The 26,346-nt window shown below is 57.0% G+C and overlaps 1 protein-coding gene across 1 annotated transcript in view; it reads right to left on the bottom strand.

The window, feature by feature from the left end:
* Positions 1-25,013, bottom strand: part of LOC306776131 (C-Jun-amino-terminal kinase-interacting protein 1-like) — a gene marked incomplete at both ends in the record, with an annotated part of 30,594 nt that extends 5,581 nt beyond the window's left edge. Inside the window, 4 exons of the mRNA XM_079266732.1 lie at positions 23,263-23,366; positions 23,462-23,628; positions 23,709-23,784; positions 24,914-25,013. Of these exons, the coding sequence (XP_079122858.1) occupies positions 23,263-23,366; positions 23,462-23,628; positions 23,709-23,784; positions 24,914-25,013 (447 nt within the window). The remainder of the gene's footprint in view (positions 1-23,262; positions 23,367-23,461; positions 23,629-23,708; positions 23,785-24,913) is intronic.
* Between the last annotated feature and the right edge of the window lie 1,333 nt (positions 25,014-26,346).

Here is a 26,346-nt window from a genome sequence, read left to right as displayed (position 1 = left end):
CAGTACTGAGTCCAGCAGCAGCACTGAGCCCACCAGCAGTACTGAGTCCAGCAGCAATACTGAGTCCAGCACCAGCAGCACTGAGTCCAGCAGCAGTACTGAGTCCAGCACCAGCAGTACTGAGTCCAGCAGCAGCACTGAGTCCAGCAGCAGTACTGAGTCCAGCAGCAGCACTGAGTCCAGCAGCAGCAGCACTGAGTCCAGCAGCAGTACTGAGTCCAGCAGCAGCACTGAGCCCAGCAGCAACACTGAGTCCAGCACCAGCAGCACTGAGCCCACCAGCAGTACTGAGCCCAGCAGCAGCACTGAGTCCAGCAGCAGCACTGAGTCCAGCAGCAGTACTGAGTCCAGCAGCAGCACTGAGTCCAGCAGCAGTACTGAGTCCAGCAGCAGCACTGAGTCCAGCAGCAGCAGCACTGAGTCCAGCAGCAGTACTGAGTCCAGCAGCAGCACTGAGTCCAGCACCAGCAGCACTGAGTCCAGCAGCAGTACTGAGTCCAGCAGCAGCAGTACTGAGTCCAGCAGCAGTACTGAGTCCAGCAGCAGCAGTACTGAGTCCAGCAGCAGTACTGAGTCCAGCAGCAGCAGTACTGAGTCCAGCAGCAGCACTGAGTCCAGCACCAGCAGTACTGAGTCCAGCAGCAGTACTGAGTCCAGCAGCAGTACTGAGTCCAGCACCAGCAGCACTGAGTCCAGCAGCAGCACTGAGTCCAGCAGCAGTACTGAGTCCAGCACCAGCAGCACTGAGTCCAGCAGCAGCACTGAGTCCAGCACCAGCAGCACTGAGTGCAGCAGCAGTACTGAGTCCAGCAGCAGTACTGAGTCCAGCACCAGCAGCACTGAGTCCAGCAGCAGCACTGAGTCCAGCAGCAGTACTGAGTCCAGCAGCACCACTGAGTCCAGCAGCAGCAGCACTGAGCCCAGCAGCAGCACTGAGTCCAGCACCAGCAGCACTGAGTCCAGCAGCAGTACTGAGTCCAGCACCAGCAGTACTGAGTCCAGCAGCAGCACTGAGTCCAGCAGCAGTACTGAGTCCAGCAGCAGCACTGAGTCCAGCAGCAGCAGCACTGAGTCCAGCAGCAGTACTGAGTCCAGCAGCAGCACTGAGCCCAGCAGCAACACTGAGTCCAGCACCAGCAGCACTGAGTCCAGCAGCAGTACTGAGTCCACCAGCAGCACTGAGTCCAGCACCACCAGTACTGAGTCCAGCAGCAGCACTGAGTCCAGCAGCAGTACTGAGTCCAGCAGCAGTACTGAGTCCAGCAGCAGCACTGAGCCCACCAGCAGCACTGAGTCCAGCACCACCAGTACTGAGTCCAGCAGCAGCACTGAGTCCAGCAGCAGCACTGAGTCCAGCAGCAATACTGAGTCCAGCACCAGCAGCACTGAGCCCACCAGCAGTACTGAGTCCAGCACCAGCAGCACTGAGCCCACCAGCAGTACTGAGTCCAGCACCAGCAGTACTGAGTCCAGCAGCAGTACTGAGTCCAGCACCAGCAGCACTGAGTCCAGCACCAGCAGCACTGAGTCCAGCAGCAGTACTGAGTCCACCAGCAGCACTGAGTCCAGCACCACCAGTACTGAGTCCAGCAGCAGCACTGAGTCCAGCAGCAGCACTGAGTCCAGCAGCAATACTGAGTCCAGCACCAGCAGCACTGAGCCCACCAGCAGTACTGAGTCCAGCACCAGCAGCACTGAGCCCACCAGCAGTACTGAGTCCAGCACCAGCAGTACTGAGTCCAGCAGCAGTACTGAGTCCAGCACCAGCAGCACTGAGTCCAGCACCAGCACTGAGTCCAGCACCAGCAGTACTGAGCCCACCAGCAGTACTGAGTCCAGCAGCAGCACTGAGTCCAGCAGCAGCACTGAGTCCAGCAGCAGTACTGAGTCCAGCAGCAGCACTGAGTCCAGCACCAGCAGCACTGAGCCCAGCAGCAACACTGAGTCCAGCAGCAACACTGAGTCCAGCACCAGCAGCACTGAGTCCAGCAGCAGTACTGAGTCCAGCAGCAGCACTGAGTCCAGCACCAGCAGCACTGAGTCCAGCACCAGCAGCACTGAGCCCAGCAGCAGCACTGAGTCCAGCACCAGCAGCACTGAGTCCAGCAGCAGCACTGAGTCCAGCAGCAGTACTGAGTCCAGCAGCAGTACTGAGTCCAGCAGCAGCACTGAGTCCAGCACCAGCAGCACTGAGTCCAGCACCAGCAGCACTGAGCCCAGCAGCAACACTGAGTCCAGCAGCAGCACTGAGTCCAGCACCAGCAGCACTGAGTCCAGCACCACCAGTACTGAGTCCAGCAGCAGCACTGAGTCCAGCAGCAGTACTGAGTCCAGCAGCAGCACTGAGTCCAGCAGCAGCACTGAGTCCAGCAGCAGTACTGAGTCCAGCACCAGCAGCACTGAGTCCAGCACCAGCAGCACTGAGCCCAGCAGCAGTACTGAGTCCAGCAGCAGCAGTACTGAGTCCAGCATCAGTACTGAGTCCAGCAGCAGCACTGAGTCCAGCAGCAGCAGTACTGAGTCCAGCAGCAGCACTGAGTCCAGCACCAGCAGTACTGAGTCCAGCAGCAGTACTGAGTCCAGCAGCAGCACTGAGTCCAGCAGCAGCAGTACTGAGTCCAGCAGCAGTACTGAGTCCAGCACCAGCAGTACTGAGTCCAGCAGCAGTACTGAGTCCAGCAGCAGCACTGAGTCCAGCAGCAGTACTGAGTCCAGCAGCAGCACTGAGTCCAGCAGCAGCACTGAGTCCAGCACCAGCAGCACTGAGTCCAGCAGCAGCACTGAGTCCAGCAGCAGTACTGAGTCCAGCAGCAGCACTGAGTACAGCAGCAGCACTGAGTCCAGCAGCAGCACTGAGTCCAGCACCAGCAGCACTGAGTCCAGCAGCAGTACTGAGTCCAGCAGCAGCACTGAGTCCAGCAGCAGCACTGAGTCCAGCAGCAGTACTGAGTCCAGCAGCAGCACTGAGTCCAGCAGCAGTACTGAGTCCAGCAGCAGCACTGAGTCCAGCAGCAGCACTGAGTCCAGCACCAGCAGTACTGAGTCCAGCAGCAGCACTGAGTCCAGCAGCAGCAGTACTGAGTCCAGCAGCAGTACTGAGTCCAGCAGCAGCACTGAGTCCAGCACCAGCAGCACTGAGTCCAGCAGCAGTACTGAGTCCAGCAGCAGTACTGAGTCCAGCAGCAGCACTGAGTCCAGCAGCAGCACTGAGTCCAGCACCAGCAGTACTGAGTCCAGCAGCAGTACTGAGTCCAGCAGCAGCACTGAGTCCAGCAGCAGCACTGAGTCCAGCACCAGCAGTACTGAGTCCAGCAGCAGTACTGAGTCCAGCAGCAGCAGTACTGAGTCCAGCAGCAGTACTGAGTCCAGCAGCAGCACTGAGTCCAGCAGCAGCAGTACTGAGTCCAGCAGCAGCACTGAGTCCAGCAGCAGTACTGAGTCCAGCACCAGCAGCACTGAGTGCAGCACCAGCAGCACTGAGCCCAGCAGCAGCACTGAGTCCAGCAGCAGCACTGAGTCCAGCACCAGCAGTACTGAGTCCAGCAGCAGTACTGAGTCCAGCAGCAGCACTGAGTCCAGCAGCAGTACTGAGTCCAGCAGCAGTACTGAGTCCAGCAGCAGCACTGAGTCCAGCAGCAGCAGTACTGAGTCCAGCAGCAGCACTGAGTCCAGCACCAGCAGTACTGAGTCCAGCAGCAGTACTGAGTCCAGCAGCAGCACTGAGTCCAGCAGCAGCAGTACTGAGTCCAGCAGCAGTACTGAGTCCAGCACCAGCAGTACTGAGTCCAGCAGCAGTACTGAGTCCAGCAGCAGCACTGAGTCCAGCAGCAGTACTGAGTCCAGCAGCAGCACTGAGTCCAGCAGCAGCACTGAGTCCAGCACCAGCAGCACTGAGTCCAGCAGCAGCACTGAGTCCAGCAGCAGTACTGAGTCCAGCAGCAGCACTGAGTCCAGCAGCAGCACTGAGTCCAGCACCAGCAGCACTGAGTCCAGCAGCAGTACTGAGTCCAGCAGCAGCACTGAGTCCAGCAGCAGCACTGAGTCCAGCACCAGCAGTACTGAGTCCAGCAGCAGTACTGAGTCCAGCAGCAGCACTGAGTCCAGCAGCAGTACTGAGTCCAGCAGCAGCACTGAGTCCAGCAGCAGCACTGAGTCCAGCACCAGCAGTACTGAGTCCAGCAGCAGCACTGAGTCCAGCAGCAGCAGTACTGAGTCCAGCAGCAGTACTGAGTCCAGCAGCAGCACTGAGTCCAGCACCAGCAGCACTGAGTCCAGCAGCAGCACTGAGTCCAGCACCAGCAGTACTGAGTCCAGCAGCAGTACTGAGTCCAGCAGCAGCACTGAGTCCAGCAGCAGTACTGAGTCCAGCAGCAGCACTGAGTCCAGCAGCAGTACTGAGTCCAACAGCAGCACTGAGTCCAGCAGCAGTACTGAGTCCAGCAGCAGCACTGAGTCCAGCAGCAGCACTGAGTCCAGCAGCAGTACTGAGTCCAGCAGCAGCACTGAGTCCAGCAGCAGCACTGAGTCCAGCACCAGCAGTACTGAGTCCAGCAGCAGCACTGAGTCCAGCAGCAGCAGCACTGAGTCCAGCAGCAGCACTGAGTCCAGCACCAGCAGTACTGAGTCCAGCAGCAGCACTGAGTCCAGCAGCAGCAGTACTGAGTCCAGCAGCAGTACTGAGTCCAGCAGCAGCACTGAGTCCAGCACCAGCAGCACTGAGTCCAGCAGCAGTACTGAGTCCAGCAGCAGCACTGAGTCCACCAGCAGTACTGAGTCCAGCAGCAGTACTGAGTCCAGCAGCAGCACTGAGTCCAGCAGCAGTACTGAGTCCAGCAGCAGCACTGAGTCCAGCAGCAGCACTGAGTCCAGCACCAGCAGTACTGAGTCCAGCAGCAGCACTGAGTCCAGCAGCAGCAGTACTGAGTCCAGCAGCAGTACTGAGTCCAGCAGCAGCACTGAGTCCAGCACCAGCAGCACTGAGTCCAGCAGCAGTACTGAGTCCAGCAGCAGTACTGAGTCCAGCAGCAGCACTGAGTCCAGCAGCAGTACTGAGTCCAGCAGCAGCACTGAGTCCAGCAGCAGCAGTACTGAGTCCAGCAGCAGTACTGAGTCCAGCAGCAGCACTGAGTCCAGCACCAGCAGCACTGAGTCCAGCAGCAGTACTGAGTCCAGCAGCAGCACTGAGTCCAGCACCAGCAGCACTGAGTCCAGCAGCAGTACTGAGTCCAGCAGCAGCACTGAGTCCAGCACCAGCAGCACTGAGTCCAGCAGCAGCACTGAGTCCAGCAGCAGCACTGAGTCCAGCAGCAGTACTGAGTCCAGCAGCAGCACTGAGTCCAGCAGCAGTACTGAGTCCAGCAGCAGCACTGAGTCCAGCAGCAGCACTGAGTCCAGCAGCAGTACTGAGTCCAGCAGCAGCACTGAGTCCAGCAGCAGCAGCACTGAGTCCAGCAGCAGCACTGAGTCCAGCAGCAGCACTGAGTCCAGCAGCAGTACTGAGACCAGCAGCAGCACTGAGTCCAGCAGCAGCAGCACTGAGTCCAGCAGCAGCACTGAGTCCAGCAGCAGCAGCACTTAGTCCAGCAGCAGTACTGAGTCCAGCAGCAGCACTGAGTCCAGCAGCAGTACTGAGTCCAGCAGCAGCACTGAGTCCAGCAGCAGCAGCACTGAGTCCAGCAGCAGCACTGAGTCCAGCAGCAGCAGTACTGAGTCCAGCACCAGCAGTACTGAGTCCAGCAGCAGCACTGAGTCCAGCAGCAGTACTGAGTCCAGCAGCAGCACTGAGTCCAGCAGCAGCAGCACTGAGTCCAGCAGCAGCACTGAGTCCAGCAGCAGTACTGAGTCCAGCAGCAGCACTGAGTCCAGCAGCAGCAGCACTGAGTCCAGCAGCAGCACTGAGTCCAGCAGCAGCACTGAGTCCAGCAGCAGTACTGAGTCCAGCAGCAGCACTGAGTCCAGCAGCAGCAGCACTGAGTCCAGCAGCAGCACTGAGTCCAGCAGCAGTACTGAGTCCAGCAGCAGTACTGAGTCCAGCAGCAGCACTGAGTCCAGCAGCAGTACTGAGTCAAGCACCAGCAGCACTGAGCCCAGCAGCAACACTGAGTCCAGCACCAGCAGCACTGAGTCCAGCAGCAGTACTGAGTCCAGCAGCAGCACTGAGTCCAGCACCAGCAGCACTGAGTCCAGCACCAGCAGCACTGAGCCCAGCAGCAGCACTGAGTCCAGCACCAGCAGCACTGAGTCCAGCAGCAGCACTGAGTCCAGCAGCAGTACTGAGTCCAGCAGCAGCACTGAGTCCAGCACCAGCAGCACTGAGCCCAGCAGCAACACTGAGTCCAGCACCAGCAGCACTGAGTCCAGCACCAGCAGCACTGAGTCCAGCACCACCAGTACTGAGTCCAGCAGCAGCACTGAGTCCAGCAGCAGTACTGAGTCCAGCACCAGCAGTACTGAGTCCAGCAGCAGTACTGAGTCCAGCAGCAGCACTGAGTCCAGCAGCAGCAGTACTGAGTCCAGCAGCAGCACTGAGTCCAGCAGCAGCACTGAGACCAGCAGCAGCACTGAGTCCAGCAGCAGCAGTACTGAGTCCAGCAGCAGCACTGAGTCCAGCAGCAGTACTGAGTCCAGCAGCAGCACTGAGTCCAGCAGCAGCACTGAGTCCAGCACCAGCAGCACTGAGACCAGCAGCAGCACTGAGTCCAGCAGCAGCACTGAGTCCAGCACCAGCAGCACTGAGTCCAGCACCAGCAGCACTGAGCCCAGCAGCAGTACTGAGTCCAGCAGCAGCACTGAGTCCAGCACCAGCAGCACTGAGCCCAGCAGCAGTACTGAGTCCAGCAGCAGCACTGAGTCCAGCACCAGCAGCACTGAGTCCAGCACCACCAGTACTGAGTCCAGCAGCAGCACTGAGTCCAGCAGCAGTACTGAGTCCAGCAGCAGCACTGAGTCCAGCACCACCAGTACTGAGTCCAGCAGCAGCACTGAGCCCAGCAGCAGTACTGAGTCCAGCAGCAGCACTGAGTCCAGCACCAGCAGCACTGAGTCCAGCACCACCAGTACTGAGTCCAGCAGCAGTACTGAGTCCAGCAGCAGTACTGAGTCCAGCAGCAGCACTGAGTCCAGCACCAGCAGCACTGAGTCCAGCAGCAGTACTGAGTCCAGCAGCAGCACTGAGTCCAGCAGCAGCACTGAGTCCAGCAGCAGCAGCACTGAGTCCAGCAGCAGCAGTACTGAGTCCAGCAGCAGCACTGAGTCCAGCAGCAGTACTGAGTCCAGCAGCAGCACTGAGTCCAGCAGCAGCAGCACTGAGTCCAGCAGCAGCACTGAGTCCAGCAGCAGTACTGAGTCCAGCAGCAGCACTGAGTCCAGCAGCAGCAGCACTGAGTCCAGCAGCAGCACTGAGTCCAGCAGCAGCACTGAGTCCAGCAGCAGTACTGAGTCCAGCAGCAGCACTGAGTCCAGCAGCAGCAGCACTGAGTCCAGCAGCAGCACTGAGTCCAGCAGCAGTACTGAGTCCAGCAGCAGTACTGAGTCCAGCAGCAGCACTGAGTCCAGCAGCAGTACTGAGTCAAGCACCAGCAGCACTGAGCCCAGCAGCAACACTGAGTCCAGCACCAGCAGCACTGAGCCCAGCAGCAGCACTGAGTCCAGCACCAGCAGCACTGAGTCCAGCAGCAGCACTGAGTCCAGCAGCAGTACTGAGTCCAGCAGCAGCACTGAGTCCAGCACCAGCAGCACTGAGCCCAGCAGCAACACTGAGTCCAGCACCAGCAGCACTGAGTCCAGCACCAGCAGCACTGAGCACAGCACCAGTACTGAGTCCAGCAGCAGCAGCACTGAGTCCAGCAGCAGCACTGAGTCCAGCAGCAGCACTGAGTCCAGCAGCAGTACTGAGTCCAGCAGCAGCACTGAGTCCAGCAGCAGCAGCACTGAGTCCAGCAGCAGCACTGAGTCCAGCAGCAGTACTGAGTCCAGCAGCAGTACTGAGTCCAGCAGCAGCACTGAGTCCAGCAGCAGTACTGAGTCAAGCACCAGCAGCACTGAGTCCAGCAGCAGCACTGAGTCCAGCAGCAGTACTGAGTCAAGCACCAGCAGTACTGAGTCCAGCAGCAGCACTGAGTCCAGCAGCAGCACTGAGTCCAGCAGCAGCAGCACTGAGTCCAGCAGCAGCACTGAGCCCAGCAGCAACACTGAGTCCAGCACCAGCAGCACTGAGTCCAGCAGCAGTACTGAGTCCAGCAGCAGCACTGAGTCCAGCACCAGCAGCACTGAGCCCAGCAGCAGCACTGAGTCCAGCACCAGCAGCACTGAGTCCAGCAGCAGCACTGAGTCCAGCAGCAGTACTGAGTCCAGCAGCAGCACTGAGTCCAGCACCAGCAGCACTGAGCCCAGCAGCAACACTGAGTCCAGCACCAGCAGCACTGAGTCCAGCACCAGCAGCACTGAGTCCAGCACCAGCAGCACTGAGCCCAGCACCAGTACTGAGTCCAGCAGCAGCACTGAGTCCAGCACCAGCAGCACTGAGTCCAGCACCACCAGTACTGAGTCCAGCAGCAGCACTGAGTCCAGCAGCAGTACTGAGTCCAGCACCAGCAGTACTGAGTCCAGCAGCAGTACTGAGTCCAGCAGCAGCACTGAGTCCAGCAGCAGCAGTACTGAGTCCAGCAGCAGCACTGAGTCCAGCAGCAGCACTGAGACCAGCAGCAGTACTGAGTCCAGCAGCAGCACTGAGTCCAGCAGCAGTACTGAGTCCAGCAGCAGCACTGAGTCCAGCAGCAGCACTGAGTCCAGCACCAGCAGCACTGAGACCAGCAGCAGCACTGAGTCCAGCAGCAGCACTGAGTCCAGCACCAGCAGCACTGAGTCCAGCACCAGCAGCACTGAGCCCAGCAGCAGTACTGAGTCCAGCAGCAGCACTGAGTCCAGCACCAGCAGCACTGAGCCCAGCAGCAGTACTGAGTCCAGCAGCAGCACTGAGTCCAGCAGCAGCACTGAGTCCAGCACCAGCAGCACTGAGTCCAGCAGCAGCACTGAGTCCAGCAGCAGCACTGAGTCCAGCAGCAGTACTGAGTCCAGCAGCAGCACTGAGTCCAGCAGCAGCACTGAGTCCAGCAGCAGTACTGAGTCCAGCAGCAGCACTGAGTCCAGCAGCAGCAGCACTGAGTCCAGCAGCAGCACTGAGTCCAGCAGCAGCACTGAGTCCAGCAGCAGTACTGAGACCAGCAGCAGCACTGAGTCCAGCAGCAGCAGCACTGAGTCCAGCAGCAGCACTGAGTCCAGCAGCAGCAGCACTTAGTCCAGCAGCAGTACTGAGTCCAGCAGCAGCACTGAGTCCAGCAGCAGTACTGAGTCCAGCAGCAGCACTGAGTCCAGCAGCAGCACTGAGTCCAGCAGCAGCAGCACTGAGTCCAGCAGCAGCACTGAGTCCAGCAGCAGCAGTACTGAGTCCAGCACCAGCAGTACTGAGTCCAGCAGCAGCACTGAGTCCAGCAGCAGTACTGAGTCCAGCAGCAGCACTGAGTCCAGCAGCAGCAGCACTGAGTCCAGCAGCAGCACTGAGTCCAGCAGCAGTACTGAGTCCAGCAGCAGCACTGAGTCCAGCAGCAGCAGCACTGAGTCCAGCAGCAGCACTGAGTCCAGCAGCAGCACTGAGTCCAGCAGCAGTACTGAGTCCAGCAGCAGCACTGAGTCCAGCAGCAGCAGCACTGAGTCCAGCAGCAGCACTGAGTCCAGCAGCAGTACTGAGTCCAGCAGCAGTACTGAGTCCAGCAGCAGCACTGAGTCCAGCAGCAGTACTGAGTCAAGCACCAGCAGCACTGAGCCCAGCAGCAACACTGAGTCCAGCACCAGCAGCACTGAGTCCAGCAGCAGTACTGAGTCCAGCAGCAGCACTGAGTCCAGCACCAGCAGCACTGAGTCCAGCACCAGCAGCACTGAGCCCAGCAGCAGCACTGAGTCCAGCACCAGCAGCACTGAGTCCAGCAGCAGCACTGAGTCCAGCAGCAGTACTGAGTCCAGCAGCAGCACTGAGTCCAGCACCAGCAGCACTGAGCCCAGCAGCAACACTGAGTCCAGCACCAGCAGCACTGAGTCCAGCACCAGCAGCACTGAGTCCAGCACCACCAGTACTGAGTCCAGCAGCAGCACTGAGTCCAGCAGCAGTACTGAGTCCAGCACCAGCAGTACTGAGTCCAGCAGCAGTACTGAGTCCAGCAGCAGCACTGAGTCCAGCAGCAGCAGTACTGAGTCCAGCAGCAGCACTGAGTCCAGCAGCAGCACTGAGACCAGCAGCAGCACTGAGTCCAGCAGCAGCAGTACTGAGTCCAGCAGCAGCACTGAGTCCAGCAGCAGTACTGAGTCCAGCAGCAGCACTGAGTCCAGCAGCAGCACTGAGTCCAGCACCAGCAGCACTGAGACCAGCAGCAGCACTGAGTCCAGCAGCAGCACTGAGTCCAGCACCAGCAGCACTGAGTCCAGCACCAGCAGCACTGAGCCCAGCAGCAGTACTGAGTCCAGCAGCAGCACTGAGTCCAGCACCAGCAGCACTGAGCCCAGCAGCAGTACTGAGTCCAGCAGCAGCACTGAGTCCAGCACCAGCAGCACTGAGTCCAGCACCACCAGTACTGAGTCCAGCAGCAGCACTGAGTCCAGCAGCAGTACTGAGTCCAGCAGCAGCACTGAGTCCAGCACCACCAGTACTGAGTCCAGCAGCAGCACTGAGCCCAGCAGCAGTACTGAGTCCAGCAGCAGCACTGAGTCCAGCACCAGCAGCACTGAGTCCAGCACCACCAGTACTGAGTCCAGCAGCAGTACTGAGTCCAGCAGCAGTACTGAGTCCAGCAGCAGCACTGAGTCCAGCACCAGCAGCACTGAGTCCAGCAGCAGTACTGAGTCCAGCAGCAGCACTGAGTCCAGCAGCAGCACTGAGTCCAGCAGCAGCAGCACTGAGTCCAGCAGCAGCACTGAGTCCAGCAGCAGCAGTACTGAGTCCAGCAGCAGCACTGAGTCCAGCAGCAGTACTGAGTCCAGCAGCAGCACTGAGTCCAGCAGCAGCAGCACTGAGTCCAGCAGCAGCACTGAGTCCAGCAGCAGTACTGAGTCCAGCAGCAGCACTGAGTCCAGCAGCAGCACTGAGTCCAGCAGCAGTACTGAGTCCAGCAGCAGCACTGAGTCCAGCAGCAGCAGCACTGAGTCCAGCAGCAGCACTGAGTCCAGCAGCAGTACTGAGTCCAGCAGCAGTACTGAGTCCAGCAGCAGCACTGAGTCCAGCAGCAGTACTGAGTCAAGCACCAGCAGCACTGAGCCCAGCAGCAACACTGAGTCCAGCACCAGCAGCACTGAGCCCAGCAGCAGCACTGAGTCCAGCACCAGCAGCACTGAGTCCAGCAGCAGCACTGAGTCCAGCAGCAGTACTGAGTCCAGCAGCAGCACTGAGTCCAGCACCAGCAGCACTGAGCCCAGCAGCAACACTGAGTCCAGCACCAGCAGCACTGAGTCCAGCACCAGCAGCACTGAGCACAGCACCAGTACTGAGTCCAGCAGCAGCAGCACTGAGTCCAGCAGCAGCACTGAGTCCAGCAGCAGCACTGAGTCCAGCAGCAGTACTGAGTCCAGCAGCAGCACTGAGTCCAGCAGCAGCAGCACTGAGTCCAGCAGCAGCACTGAGTCCAGCAGCAGTACTGAGTCCAGCAGCAGTACTGAGTCCAGCAGCAGCACTGAGTCCAGCAGCAGTACTGAGTCAAGCACCAGCAGCACTGAGTCCAGCAGCAGCACTGAGTCCAGCAGCAGCACTGAGTCCAGCAGCAGCAGCACTGAGTCCAGCAGCAGCACTGAGCCCAGCAGCAACACTGAGTCCAGCAGCAGCAGCACTGAGTCCAGCAGCAGCACTGAGTCCAGCAGCAGTACTGAGTCAAGCACCAGCAGTACTGAGTCCAGCAGCAGCACTGAGTCCAGCAGCAGCACTGAGCCCAGCAGCAACACTGAGTCCAGCAGCAGCAGCACTGAGTCCAGCAGCAGCACTGAGTCCAGCAGCAGTACTGAGTCAAGCACCAGCAGCACTGAGTCCAGCAGCAGCACTGAGTCCAGCAGCAGCACTGAGTCCAGCAGCAGCAGCACTGAGTCCAGCAGCAGCACTGAGTCCAGCAGCAGCACTGAGTCCAGCAGCAGCAGCACTGAGTCCAGCAGCAGCACTGAGTCCAGCAGCAGTACTGAGTCAAGCACCAGCAGTACTGAGTCCAGCAGCAGCACTGAGTCCAGCAGCAGCACTGAGTCCAGCAGCAGCAGCACTGAGTCCAGCAGCAGCACTGAGCCCAGCAGCAACACTGAGTCCAGCACCAGCAGCACTGAGTCCAGCAGCAGTACTGAGTCCAGCAGCAGCACTGAGTCCAGCACCAGCAGCACTGAGCCCAGCAGCAGCACTGAGTCCAGCACCAGCAGCACTGAGTCCAGCAGCAGCACTGAGTCCAGCAGCAGTACTGAGTCCAGCAGCAGCACTGAGTCCAGCACCAGCAGCACTGAGCCCAGCAGCAACACTGAGTCCAGCACCAGCAGCACTGAGTCCAGCACCAGCAGCACTGAGTCCAGCACCAGCAGCACTGAGCCCAGCACCAGTACTGAGTCCAGCAGCAGCACTGAGTCCAGCACCAGCAGCACTGAGTCCAGCACCACCAGTACTGAGTCCAGCAGCAGCACTGAGTCCAGCAGCAGTACTGAGTCCAGCACCAGCAGTACTGAGTCCAGCAGCAGTACTGAGTCCAGCAGCAGCACTGAGTCCAGCAGCAGCAGTACTGAGTCCAGCAGCAGCACTGAGTCCAGCAGCAGCACTGAGACCAGCAGCAGTACTGAGTCCAGCAGCAGCACTGAGTCCAGCAGCAGTACTGAGTCCAGCAGCAGCACTGAGTCCAGCAGCAGCACTGAGTCCAGCACCAGCAGCACTGAGACCAGCAGCAGCACTGAGTCCAGCAGCAGCACTGAGTCCAGCACCAGCAGCACTGAGTCCAGCACCAGCAGCACTGAGCCCAGCAGCAGTACTGAGTCCAGCAGCAGCACTGAGTCCAGCACCAGCAGCACTGAGCCCAGCAGCAGTACTGAGTCCAGCAGCAGCACTGAGTCCAGCACCAGCAGCACTGAGTCCAGCACCACCAGTACTGAGTCCAGCAGCAGCACTGAGTCCAGCAGCAGTACTGAGTCCAGCAGCAGCACTGAGTCCAGCACCACCAGTACTGAGTCCAGCAGCAGCACTGAGCCCAGCAGCAGTACTGAGTCCAGCAGCAGCACTGAGTCCAGCACCAGCAGCACTGAGTCCAGCACCACCAGTACTGAGTCCAGCAGCAGTACTGAGTCCAGCAGCAGTACTGAGTCCAGCAGCAGCACTGAGTCCAGCACCAGCAGCACTGAGTCCAGCACCACCAGTACTGAGTCCAGCAGCAGTACTGAGTCCAGCAGCAGCACTGAGTCCAGCAGCAGCAGCACTGAGTCCAGCAGCAGCACTGAGTCCAGCAGCAGCACTGAGTCCAGCAGCAGCAGTACTGAGTCCAGCACCAGCAGTACTGAGTCCAGCAGCAGCACTGAGTCCAGCAGCAGTACTGAGTCCAGCAGCAGCACTGAGTCCAGCAGCAGCAGCACTGAGTCCAGCAGCAGCACTGAGTCCAGCAGCAGTACTGAGTCCAGCAGCAGCACTGAGTCCAGCAGCAGCAGCACTGAGTCCAGCATCAGCACTGAGTCCAGCAGCAGTACTGAGTCCAGCAGCAGTACTGAGTCCAGCAGCAGCACTGAGTCCAGCAGCAGTACTGAGTCAAGCACCAGCAGCACTGAGCCCAGCAGCAACACTGAGTCCAGCACCAGCAGCACTGAGTCCAGCAGCAGTACTGAGTCCAGCAGCAGCACTGAGTCCAGCACCAGCAGCACTGAGTCCAGCACCAGCAGCACTGAGCCCAGCAGCAGCACTGAGTCCAGCACCAGCAGCACTGAGTCCAGCAGCAGCACTGAGTCCAGCAGCAGTACTGAGTCCAGCAGCAGCACTGAGTCCAGCACCAGCAGCACTGAGCCCAGCAGCAACACTGAGTCCAGCACCAGCAGCACTGAGTCCAGCACCAGCAGCACTGAGCCCAGCACCAGTACTGAGTCCAGCAGCAGCACTGAGTCCAGCACCAGCAGCACTGAGTCCAGCACCACCAGTACTGAGTCCAGCAGCAGCACTGAGTCCAGCAGCAGTACTGAGTCCAGCACCAGCAGTACTGAGTCCAGCAGCAGTACTGAGTCCAGCAGCAGCACTGAGTCCAGCAGCAGCAGTACTGAGTCCAGCAGCAGCACTGAGTCCAGCAGCAGCACTGAGACCAGCAGCAGCACTGAGTCCAGCAGCAGCAGTACTGAGTCCAGCAGCAGCACTGAGTCCAGCAGCAGTACTGAGTCCAGCAGCAGCACTGAGTCCAGCAGCAGCACTGAGTCCAGCACCAGCAGCACTGAGACCAGCAGCAGCACTGAGTCCAGCAGCAGCACTGAGTCCAGCACCAGCAGCACTGAGTCCAGCACCAGCAGCACTGAGCCCAGCAGCAGTACTGAGTCCAGCAGCAGCACTGAGTCCAGCACCAGCAGCACTGAGCCCAGCAGCAGTACTGAGTCCAGCAGCAGCACTGAGTCCAGCACCAGCAGCACTGAGTCCAGCACCACCAGTACTGAGTCCAGCAGCAGCACTGAGTCCAGCAGCAGTACTGAGTCCAGCAGCAGCACTGAGTCCAGCACCACCAGTACTGAGTCCAGCAGCAGCACTGAGCCCAGCAGCAGTACTGAGTCCAGCAGCAGCACTGAGTCCAGCACCAGCAGCACTGAGTCCAGCACCACCAGTACTGAGTCCAGCAGCAGTACTGAGTCCAGCAGCAGTACTGAGTCCAGCAGCAGCACTGAGTCCAGCACCACCAGCACTGAGTCCAGCAGCAGCACTGAGTCCAGCAGCAGCACTGAGTCCAGCAGCAGCAGTACTGAGTCCAGCAGCAGTACTGAGTCCAGCAGCAGCACTGAGTCCAGCAGCAGCAGCACTGAGTCCAGCAGCAGTACTGAGTCCAGCAGCAGCACTGAGTCCAGCAGCAGCACTGAGTCCAGCAGCAGCAGCATTGAGTCCAGCAGCAGTACTGAGTCCAGCAGCAGTACTGAGTCCAGCACCAGCAGCACTGAGTCCAGCAGCAGCACTGAGTCCAGCAGCAGCACTGAGTCCAGCAGCAGCAGCACTGAGTCCAGCAGCAGTACTGAGTCCAGCAGCAGCACTGAGTCCAGCAGCAGCACTGAGTCCAGCACCAGCAGCACTGAGTCCAGCACCAGCAGCACTGAGCCCAGCAGCAGCACTGAGTCCAGCACCAGCAGCACTGAGTCCAGCAGCAGCACTGAGTCCAGCAGCAGTACTGAGTCCAGCAGCAGCACTGAGTCCAGCACCAGCAGCACTGAGCCCAGCAGCAACACTGAGTCCAGCACCAGCAGCACTGAGTCCAGCACCAGCAGCACTGAGCCCAGCACCAGTACTGAGTCCAGCAGCAGCACTGAGTCCAGCACCAGCAGCACTGAGTCCAGCACCACCAGTACTGAGTCCAACAGCAGCACTGAGTCCAGCAGCAGTACTGAGTCCAGCACCAGCAGTACTGAGTCCAGCAGCAGTACTGAGTCCAGCAGCAGCACTGAGTCCAGCAGCAGCAGTACTGAGTCCAGCAGCAGCACTGAGTCCAGCAGCAGCACTGAGACCAGCAGCAGCACTGAGTCCAGCAGCAGCACTGAGTCCAGCAGCAGCAGTACTGAGTCCAGCAGCAGCACTGAGTCCAGCAGCAGTACTGAGTCCAGCAGCAGCACTGAGTCCAGCAGCAGTACTGAGTCCAGCAGCAGCACTGAGTCCAGCAGCAGCACTGAGTCCAGCACCAGCAGCACTGAGACCAGCAGCAGCACTGAGTCCAGCAGCAGCACTGAGTCCAGCACCAGCAGCACTGAGTCCAGCACCAGCAGCACTGAGCCCAGCAGCAGTACTGAGTCCAGCAGCAGCACTGAGTCCAGCACCAGCAGCACTGAGTCCAGCACCACCAGTACTGAGTCCAGCAGCAGCACTGAGTCCAGCAGCAGTACTGAGTCCAGCAGCAGCACTGAGTCCAGCAGCAGCACTGAGCCCAGCAGCAACACTGAGTCCAGCACCAGCAGCACTGAGTCCAGCACCAGCAGCACTGAGCCCAGCACCAGTACTGAGTCCAGCAGCAGCACTGAGTCCAGCACCAGCAGCACTGAGTCCAGCACCACCAGTACTGAGTCCAGCAGCAGCACTGAGTCCAGCAGCAGTACTGAGTCCAGCACCAGCAGTACTGAGTCCAGCAGCAGTACTGAGTCCAGCAGCAGCACTGAGTCCAGCAGCAGCAGTACTGAGTCCAGCAGCAGCACTGAGTCCAGCAGCAGCACTGAGACCAGCAGCAGCACTGAGTCCAGCAGCAGCACTGAGTCCAGCAGCAGCAGTACTGAGTCCAGCAGCAGCACTGAGTCCAGCAGCAGTACTGAGTCCAGCAGCAGCACTGAGTCCAGCAGCAGTACTGAGTCCAGCAGCAGCACTGAGTCCAGCAGCAGCACTGAGTCCAGCACCAGCAGCACTGAGACCAGCAGCAGCACTGAGTCCAGCAGCAGCACTGAGTCCAGCACCAGCAGCACTGAGTCCAGCACCAGCAGCACTGAGCCCAGCAGCAGTACTGAGTCCAGCAGCAGCACTGAGTCCAGCACCAGCAGCACTGAGTCCAGCACCACCAGTACTGAGTCCAGCAGCAGCACTGAGTCCAGCAGCAGTACTGAGTCCAGCAGCAGCACTGAGTCCAGCACCACCAGTACTGAGTCCAGCAGCAGCACTGAGCCCAGCAGCAGTACTGAGTCCAGCAGCAGCACTGAGTCCAGCACCAGCAGCACTGAGTCCAGCACCACCAGTACTGAGTCCAGCAGCAGTACTGAGTCCAGCAGCAGTACTGAGTCCAGCACCAGCAGCACTGAGTCCAGCAGCAGCACTGAGTCCAGCAGCAGCACTGAGTCCAGCAGCAGCACTGAGTTCAGCAGCAGCAGCACTGAGTCCAGCAGCAGCAGCACTGAGTCCAGCAGCAGCACTGAGTCCAGCAGCAGCACTGAGTCCAGCAGCAGCAGCACTGAGTCCAGCAGCAGCAGCACTGAGTCCAGCAGCAGTACTGAGTCCAGCAGCAGCACTGAGTCCAGCAGCAGCACTGAGTCCAGCACCAGCAGCACTGAGTCCAGCACCAGCAGCACTGAGCCCAGCAGCAGCACTGAGTCCAGCACCAGCAGCACTGAGTCCAGCAGCAGCACTGAGTCCAGCAGCAGTACTGAGTCCAGCAGCAGCACTGAGTCCAGCACCAGCAGCACTGAGCCCAGCAGCAACACTGAGTCCAGCACCAGCAGCACTGAGTCCAGCACCAGCAGCACTGAGCCCAGCACCAGTACTGAGTCCAGCAGCAGCACTGAGTCCAGCACCAGCAGCACTGAGTCCAGCACCACCAGTACTGAGTCCAACAGCAGCACTGAGTCCAGCAGCAGTACTGAGTCCAGCACCAGCAGTACTGAGTCCAGCAGCAGTACTGAGTCCAGCAGCAGCACTGAGTCCAGCAGCAGCAGTACTGAGTCCAGCAGCAGCACTGAGTCCAGCAGCAGCACTGAGACCAGCAGCAGCACTGAGTCCAGCAGCAGCACTGAGTCCAGCAGCAGCAGTACTGAGTCCAGCAGCAGCACTGAGTCCAGCAGCAGTACTGAGTCCAGCAGCAGCACTGAGTCCAGCAGCAGTACTGAGTCCAGCAGCAGCACTGAGTCCAGCAGCAGCACTGAGTCCAGCACCAGCAGCACTGAGACCAGCAGCAGCACTGAGTCCAGCAGCAGCACTGAGTCCAGCACCAGCAGCACTGAGTCCAGCACCAGCAGCACTGAGCCCAGCAGCAGTACTGAGTCCAGCAGCAGCACTGAGTCCAGCACCAGCAGCACTGAGTCCAGCACCACCAGTACTGAGTCCAGCAGCAGCACTGAGTCCAGCAGCAGTACTGAGTCCAGCAGCAGCACTGAGTCCAGCAGCAGCACTGAGCCCAGCAGCAACACTGAGTCCAGCACCAGCAGCACTGAGTCCAGCACCAGCAGCACTGAGCCCAGCACCAGTACTGAGTCCAGCAGCAGCACTGAGTCCAGCACCAGCAGCACTGAGTCCAGCACCACCAGTACTGAGTCCAGCAGCAGCACTGAGTCCAGCAGCAGTACTGAGTCCAGCACCAGCAGTACTGAGTCCAGCAGCAGTACTGAGTCCAGCAGCAGCACTGAGTCCAGCAGCAGCAGTACTGAGTCCAGCAGCAGCACTGAGTCCAGCAGCAGCACTGAGACCAGCAGCAGCACTGAGTCCAGCAGCAGCACTGAGTCCAGCAGCAGCAGTACTGAGTCCAGCAGCAGCACTGAGTCCAGCAGCAGTACTGAGTCCAGCAGCAGCACTGAGTCCAGCAGCAGTACTGAGTCCAGCAGCAGCACTGAGTCCAGCAGCAGCACTGAGTCCAGCACCAGCAGCACTGAGACCAGCAGCAGCACTGAGTCCAGCAGCAGCACTGAGTCCAGCACCAGCAGCACTGAGTCCAGCACCAGCAGCACTGAGCCCAGCAGCAGTACTGAGTCCAGCAGCAGCACTGAGTCCAGCACCAGCAGCACTGAGTCCAGCACCACCAGTACTGAGTCCAGCAGCAGCACTGAGTCCAGCAGCAGTACTGAGTCCAGCAGCAGCACTGAGTCCAGCACCACCAGTACTGAGTCCAGCAGCAGCACTGAGCCCAGCAGCAGTACTGAGTCCAGCAGCAGCACTGAGTCCAGCACCAGCAGCACTGAGTCCAGCACCACCAGTACTGAGTCCAGCAGCAGTACTGAGTCCAGCAGCAGTACTGAGTCCAGCACCAGCAGCACTGAGTCCAGCAGCAGCACTGAGTCCAGCAGCAGCACTGAGTCCAGCAGCAGCACTGAGTTCAGCAGCAGCAGCACTGAGTCCAGCAGCAGCAGCACTGAGTCCAGCAGCAGCACTGAGTCCAGCAGCAGCACTGAGTCCAGCAGCAGCAGCACTGAGTCCAGCAGCAGCACTGAGTCCAGCAGCAGTACTGAGTCCAGCAGCAGTACTGAGTCCAGCAGCAGCACTGAGTCCAGCAGCAGCACTGAGTTCAGCACCAGCAGCACTGAGTCCAGCAGCAGCACTGAGTTCAGCAGCAGCAGCACTGAGTCCAGCAGCAGCAGCACTGAGTCCAGCACCACCAGTACTGAGTCCAGCAGCAGCACTGAGTCCAGCAGCAGCACTGAGTCCAGCAGCAGTACTGAGTCCAGCAGCAGCACTGAGTCCAGCAGCAGCACTGAGTCCAGCAGCAGCACTGAGTTCAGCAGCAGCAGCACTGAGTCCAGCAGCAGTACTGAGTCCAGCAGCAGTACTGAGTCCAGCAGCAGTACTGAGTCCAGCAGCAGCACTGAGTCCAGCAGCAGCACTGAGTTCAGCAGCAGCAGCACTGAGTCCAGCAGCAGCACTGAGTCCAGCAGCAGTACTGAGTCCAGCAGCAGTACTGAGTCCAGCAGCAGCACTGAGTCCAGCAGCAGCAGCACTGAGTCCAGCAGCAGTACTGAGTCCAGCAGCAGCACTGAGTCCAGCAGCAGCACTGAGTCCAGCAGCAGCAGCACTGAGTCCAGCAGCAGCACTGAGACCAGCAGCAGCACTGAGTCCAGCAGCAGCACTGAGTCCAGCAGCAGCAGTACTGAGTCCAGCAGCAGCACTGAGTCCAGCAGCAGTACTGAGTCCAGCAGCAGCACTGAGTCCAGCAGCAGCAGTACTGAGTCCAGCAGCAGTACTGAGTCCAGCAGCAGTACTGAGTCCAGCACCAGCACTGAGTCCAGCAGCAGTACTGAGTCCAGCAGCAGCAGTACTGAGTCCAGCAGCAGCACTGAGTCCAGCAGCAGTACTGAGTCCAGCAGCACCAGCACTGAGTCCAGCAGCAGTACTGAGTCCAGCAGCAGCAGTACTGAGTCCAGCAGCAGCAGTACTGAGTCCAGCAGCAGTACTGAGTCCAGCAGCAGCACTGAGTCCAGCAGCAGCAGCACTGAGTCCAGCAGCAGTACTGAGTCCAGCAGCAGCACTGAGTCCAGCAGCAGCAGCACTGAGTCCAGCAGCAGTACTGAGTCCAGCAGCAGCACTGAGTCCAGCAGCAGCAGTACTGAGTCCAGCAGCAGCACTGAGTCCAGCAGCAGTACTGAGTCCAGCAGCAGCACTGAGTCCAGCAGCAGCACTGAGTCCAGCAGCAGCAGCACTGAGTCCAGCAGCAGCACTGAGTCCAGCAGCAGCACTGAGTCCAGCAGCAGCAGCACTGAGTCCAGCAGCAGCACTGAGTCCAGCAGCAGCACTGAGTCCAGCAGCAGCAGCACTGAGTCCAGCAGCAGTACTGAGTCCAGCAGCAGCACTGAGTCCAGCAGCAGCAGCACTGAGTCCAGCAGCAGTACTGAGTCCAGCAGCAGCACTGAGTCCAGCAGCAGCACTGAGTCCACCAGCAGCACTGAGTCCAGCAGCAGCACTGAGTCCAGCAGCAGCAGCACTGAGTCCAGCAGCAGCACTGAGTCCAGCAGCAGCACTGAGTCCAGCAGCAGCACTGAGTTCAGCAGCAGCACTGAGTCCAGCAGCAGCAGTGAGTCCAGCAGCAGCACTGAGTCCAGCAGCAGCACTGAGTCCAGCAGCAGCACTGAGTCCACCAGCAGCACTGAGTCCAGCAGCAGCACTGAGTCCAGCAGCAGCACTGAGTCCAGCAGCAGCAGCACTGAGTCCAGCAGCAGCACTGAGTCCAGCAGCAGCAGCACTGAGTCCAGCAGCAGCACTGAGTCCAGCAGCAGCACTGAGTCCAGCAGCAGCACTGAGTCCACCAGCAGCACTGAGTCCAGCAGCAGCACTGAGTCCAGCAGCAGCACTGAGTCCAGCAGCAGCAGCACTGAGTTCAGCAGCAGCACTGAGTCCAGCACCAGCAGCACTGAGTCCAGCAGCAGCACTGAGTCCAGCAGCAGCACTGAGTCCACCAGCAGCACTGAGTCCAGCAGCAGCACTGAGTCCAGCAGCAGCACTGAGTCCAGCAGCAGCACTGAGTCCAGCAGCAGCACTGAGTCCAGTAGCAGTACTGAGTCCAGCAGCAGCACTGAGTCCACCAGCAGCACTGAGTCCACCAGCAGCACTGAGTCCAGCAGCAGCACTGAGTCCAGTAGCAGTACTGAGTCCAGCAGCAGCACTGAGTCCACCAGCAGCACTGAGTCCACCAGCAGCACTGAGTCCACCAGCAGCACTGAGTCCAGCAGCAGTACTGAGTCCAGCAGCAGCACTGAGTCCAGCAGCAGCACTGAGTCCAGTAGCAGTACTGAGTCCAGCAGCAGCACTGAGTCCAGCAGCAGCACTGAGTCCAGCAGCAGCACTGAGTCCAGCAGCAGCACTGAGTCCAGCAGCAGTACTGAGTCCAGTAGCAGCACTGAGTCCAGCAGCAGCACTGAGTCCACCAGCAGCACTGAGTCCAGCAGCAGCACTGAGTCCAGTAGCAGTACTGAGTCCAGCAGCAGCACTGAGTCCACCAGCAGCACTGAGTCCACCAGCAGCACTGAGTCCACCAGCAGCACTGAGTCCAGCAGCAGTACTGAGTCCAGCAGCAGCACTGAGTCCAGCAGCAGCACTGAGTCCAGTAGCAGTACTGAGTCCAGCAGCAGCACTGAGTCCAGCAGCAGCACTGAGTCCAGCAGCAGCACTGAGTCCAGCAGCAGCACTGAGTCCAGCAGCAGTACTGAGTCCAGCAGCAGCACTGAGTCCAGCAGCAGCACTGAGTCCAGCAGCAGCACTGAGTCCAGCAGCACCTCAGCCGTCAGCTCAACAGCCACTGGAAGTTTGTATTGTTCCACTCTGTGCTGAATATAGCAAGAGATGAATTATTCCCCTACTCATTATTCCGAACTCCTACTTGTGTTGCAACAATGAGAAATCAATACAATTATTTGACTCTTTTTTCACAAAGAGGGCAAAGCTGCTGCACAGTAAAAGACATGAGGTGAGAGGAAAGAGCGTGTCTCTGGAGCTTTCAGTGTGCTCTCATGTTCTTGATAAAGATTTGGAGCCAGTGAAGGAAACACAATGATTCCAGCTGCAACAGGCACAGCGTTCCACATTTATAACACACTGAATTTAAATCAGTTAAAGGGTCAATTCACCCAAATCTCACATAGTTTTGGTTTTATTTGTCTTGGCTTTGAGATTTCTCCCTACACCCTCTGCAATAGGTTGAGACAGAGATGAATGAAATTTCACACTTTAAAGTTTTCATTTGGTTGATTGGTCAGCCTCGGCCCACCTGTGGCTGCACATGTAGAATCAGGCTGCAGAAGGCAGATGTAGGTGGAGGGTTGGGCAGAGTTCCCCGTAGCTCTCGGCTAACGCAGTCAGCTTCATGCTCGTCGTCTTGTCAGTTCGGTAGTTTTCGGTTGTCCTGTTCAACGTGTCCTCATACAATGGTTCGTATTGTAAATCCCCCACTGTGGCACTAATAAAGGATTATCGTATCTGATCTTATATCTTACAAAGAGTCGTTCCTCAGTTTTCATGCATTTTCCAAGAATGTCCAGGAACTCATGTAAGATGAAGCTGGTTACTGCTGACAATACAAACCTCCGTCTTCACAGGATACAACTTCGTTAGGTTTAGGCAACATTGTGGTTTGTGTTAAAATAACTGTACGGAAGTTACATGACTAATAACTCGGCGTTTGGATTAAAATAACTACGTGACAAATAAATCAATATTGTGACTTCTGGTTACAGGGACAAGAACCGCAGTCTGCCATACAAACTGCTGTTTCACCCATCTGTCCACCCTGACCTCCTCCCCACACAGTGTTTGTCACTCCTAATACCGGTACATCCCTTTTTGTGATTACATGGAATAAATACAGATTGATTTCATGAGATATACCAATTACATTTATTTTCGTAGGTATAGCTACAAATGGTAAATGAGAACATGTCCAGGCAGGATTGAGCATTTACTTTATAAAAGACATTTGTACCAAGCGATACTTACTTGGAAAATGGTTCAAATTTGTGGGGAAAGTTGAGCCATCTTCAGACGCTACGTCTCTGAAGCCCGCTCGCTAAATACTCAACCTGGAAGTGAACTAGTCGATCACTCCAACGCTGCTGATCAGATTGAATGGTTAGCGTCTGTTGCTCAGTGTCGGTATGTACCTTCTGCATGGCAGCACAGAGCATATCGTTGCCTTTGTGGATTGGGACCTGAACTGAACCCAGGAATTGCACCAGGAACTGGTCTATCCAGCCATCTTTCTGGACTGCGACAACAAAGGAGAAAAAATAAACGATAATTATGAGATGTTGTTGATGGTAGTGCTGTTCTATTTTTTCATTACAGTTGTTTGCAGTGTACCTTGGTTCATATCTTTAGCCAGCCTGACAGCGTAGAAAGCAGGGAAGATGCCGGTAGCTCCAGTCCTCATGTTGTAACCCTGACACCACAGGTCCTCCGACTGGTTCAGCATTAACACCGGATCATCTGACTCTAGGTACAGCTCGTCTGCATGACGGGGCACAAACCTAAAACATGTACAGATTATTATCTCATGGGTTTATTTGGAAATGTCACAATTAGTTTGTGTGTGTTGATATGTTTAGACCTGTAGACAGCTCTGTGGCTCTGTTGTCGCTCCACTCCGTCCAAAACACAGGAGAACACACCAAATGACCCAGCACCTGAACGATACAGCATTTATGTTACACTCAAAATCGTATCATCACTGACACAACAGCAAGTGATCCAATGTTGACACTTACTGAGGAATGGAGAGTTCAAATGGCCACCACCATGAAAGCGCTGAGAGCTGCTATGAGTTGGAATTGGAAGTTATAGACCTTGACTACTCCTGGTAGCAGCGTGAAAAGAGATACCGAGGTACGCCACTACTCCCGCCCCTTCACCTCGTAGACCCTCAACGTCAATAACACATGTATGTACCGTAAAAGCACATTTACGTTTGAGAAGTGCACAGACCAGAACAGGTAGATTAACATCACAAGTCACAAAATACCGACATAATGACATAACGACATAATGACCGACAATGCACACAACTCAAAGGCACAAATAAAAAACACAGGTCAAAAACCAGCCCCATCAGCAGGAATCACACGCTGGTGACTGAAAGTATCTTTTGAGACTGGACATGAATTCATCAGGATACATCCCCAAATTACTTTTATGTTTAAATTGATTTATTTTTCCATTTGAGTCTGGACGGGCAGAAACGGAGACCTTTGAAAACAAAGGTGCAGACTCCCACGGTCACTACTTGATTGGGTCTTAGCAGTCTGTCCCCTTGATTACGCAGCAGCTAGTGGAAAGTCAACGTGGATAAGGAATTACAGGTATTGCTGACTGTATTGTTTATTGAAAAACTGCGACATACAAATGACAAAGACTTTGTCGGCTGGAAGCAAAACAAAATCTCATTTCATTGTGACGATCAGGCTTCAGCTGAACCTCACTGCCTCCAGCTGATCAACTGCCAACGTGTCTCAAGTCAGTTTTTTGACAGTAACAATGTAAGCTTCAACACACTCAATCAGCAGAAATGTGCATTGATGTGATGAATAAAGTGAACTTCCAACCATTATATAAACCCGATCAAGACTATATCACATATAGTATCAGTGAATATACTTATCACCCTAATGAACTTATTCCTCTCTTTGCACAATGTCTAATCACAGAGAAGAGAGCTGTGATGCAGACAATATAAAAACCTTCGTCACATTTCTTTGTCTGATTATTTATTTCTAAAATATTTTTGCTTCAAACTAAATATTGAGATAACATACAAACCTGTGGTGCTGTAATGACTGCTGTTGTTGGAAAACAGGTTGAGGAGACTCTTCTTCCTCTGAAGTTGTGGTTGTCCATGGGCACTGATCCCGACCCCCATGCAACATTGAAGAGGCGTGTCAGCCAAGACAGCCCAACCATGTCCAGCGCTTTCAGCATCTCAGGGCGGATCTCATCCACCCCCGGCGCCTTGCCACCAGTTGCCACCAGTTGCCACCAGTTGCCACCAGTTGCCACCAGTTGCCACCAGTTGCCACCAGTTGCCACCAGTTGCCACCAGTTTTTAACTACCTTAGCGGCCTCTGCCAGGGATATGGGTGAGCCCCCCTAGATCTTCGGAATAATTACGTGAGTCAGAGAAGTTATTTCACATGACAGTGGAAAGTGGACAGAGAGACCAGAGAGACCAGAGACCAGAGCCTTTAACCAAAAATGACCGTTCGTGGCACAATGCGAAGCGCTCACTGACTGGGAATCAACAAATGATCCACTCGTGTTACGCTCAAAGTCGACTGGGTACCATCGTGGTTTTTGTGTTCTCCTGACGGCAGCTTCACATTCTGTCTATGTTTTTTATGAACACAACAACAAAGCTAAAACGTTCGTCTCTAACGCTGTCTCTATTTCTCCCGCTCTTGCCTCTGTTCCACAGACACTCTGGGCGGCGCACAAATATGACGTGGGTTTGATCAACAACTGCCAACCGGTCGTCATTACTCCACGCTCTGACTTCCGACCCCACAAACACCAATATCCTCTGCGACAGGAGGCCATTGACGGTATTACACCAGTGTTTGAATCACTCCTGAAAGCAGGAGTGATCGTTCCATGTCCGGATTCGCCAGTAAGAACACCAATTTTTCCTGTGAAAAAGATCAGAGACAAAGACAAACCCACTGAGTGGCGTTTTGTGCAGGATCTGAAAGCAGTAAATGCTTCAGTCCATGCACGCGCCCCGAATGTGCCTAATCCATATACTATTCTAGCTCAGATTCCACCTGATGCTAAATGGTTTTCTGTTGTTGACCTGTCAAATGCTTTTTTCAGTGTCCCAGTCGACAAAGATTCTCAATTTTGGTTCGCCTTTAACTTCAATGGGAAACCTTACACCTTCACACGGCTGTGTCAGGGGTATACAGAATCACCAACAATCTACAATGACGCTCTTAGGGAAAGTTTAGAAAGTCTAACTCTCTCACCAGGCTCTGCCCTACTTCAGTATGTCGACGACTGCCTTATCGCAGCTCCTACTCAGGCACAGTGTCAGAAGGATACATTAAAGCTGCTACAGCACCTAGCACAGGAAGGCCACAAGGCCAGTCTCTCAAAGTTACAGTTTGTAACACAAAACGTTCATTTTCTTGGCCATGACATTTCAGGAGAAGGTAAGACTCTCTCCCCCAAAAGAATCGCTTCAATTGTTTCGTTGCCTC

The sequence above is a fragment of the Melanostigma gelatinosum genome (assembly GCF_949748355.1).
Source record: "Melanostigma gelatinosum genome assembly, chromosome: 1".
NCBI classification, from domain to species: Eukaryota; Metazoa; Chordata; class Actinopteri; order Perciformes; family Zoarcidae; genus Melanostigma; species Melanostigma gelatinosum.
This window is presented reverse-complemented; position numbering and strand designations above follow the sequence as displayed.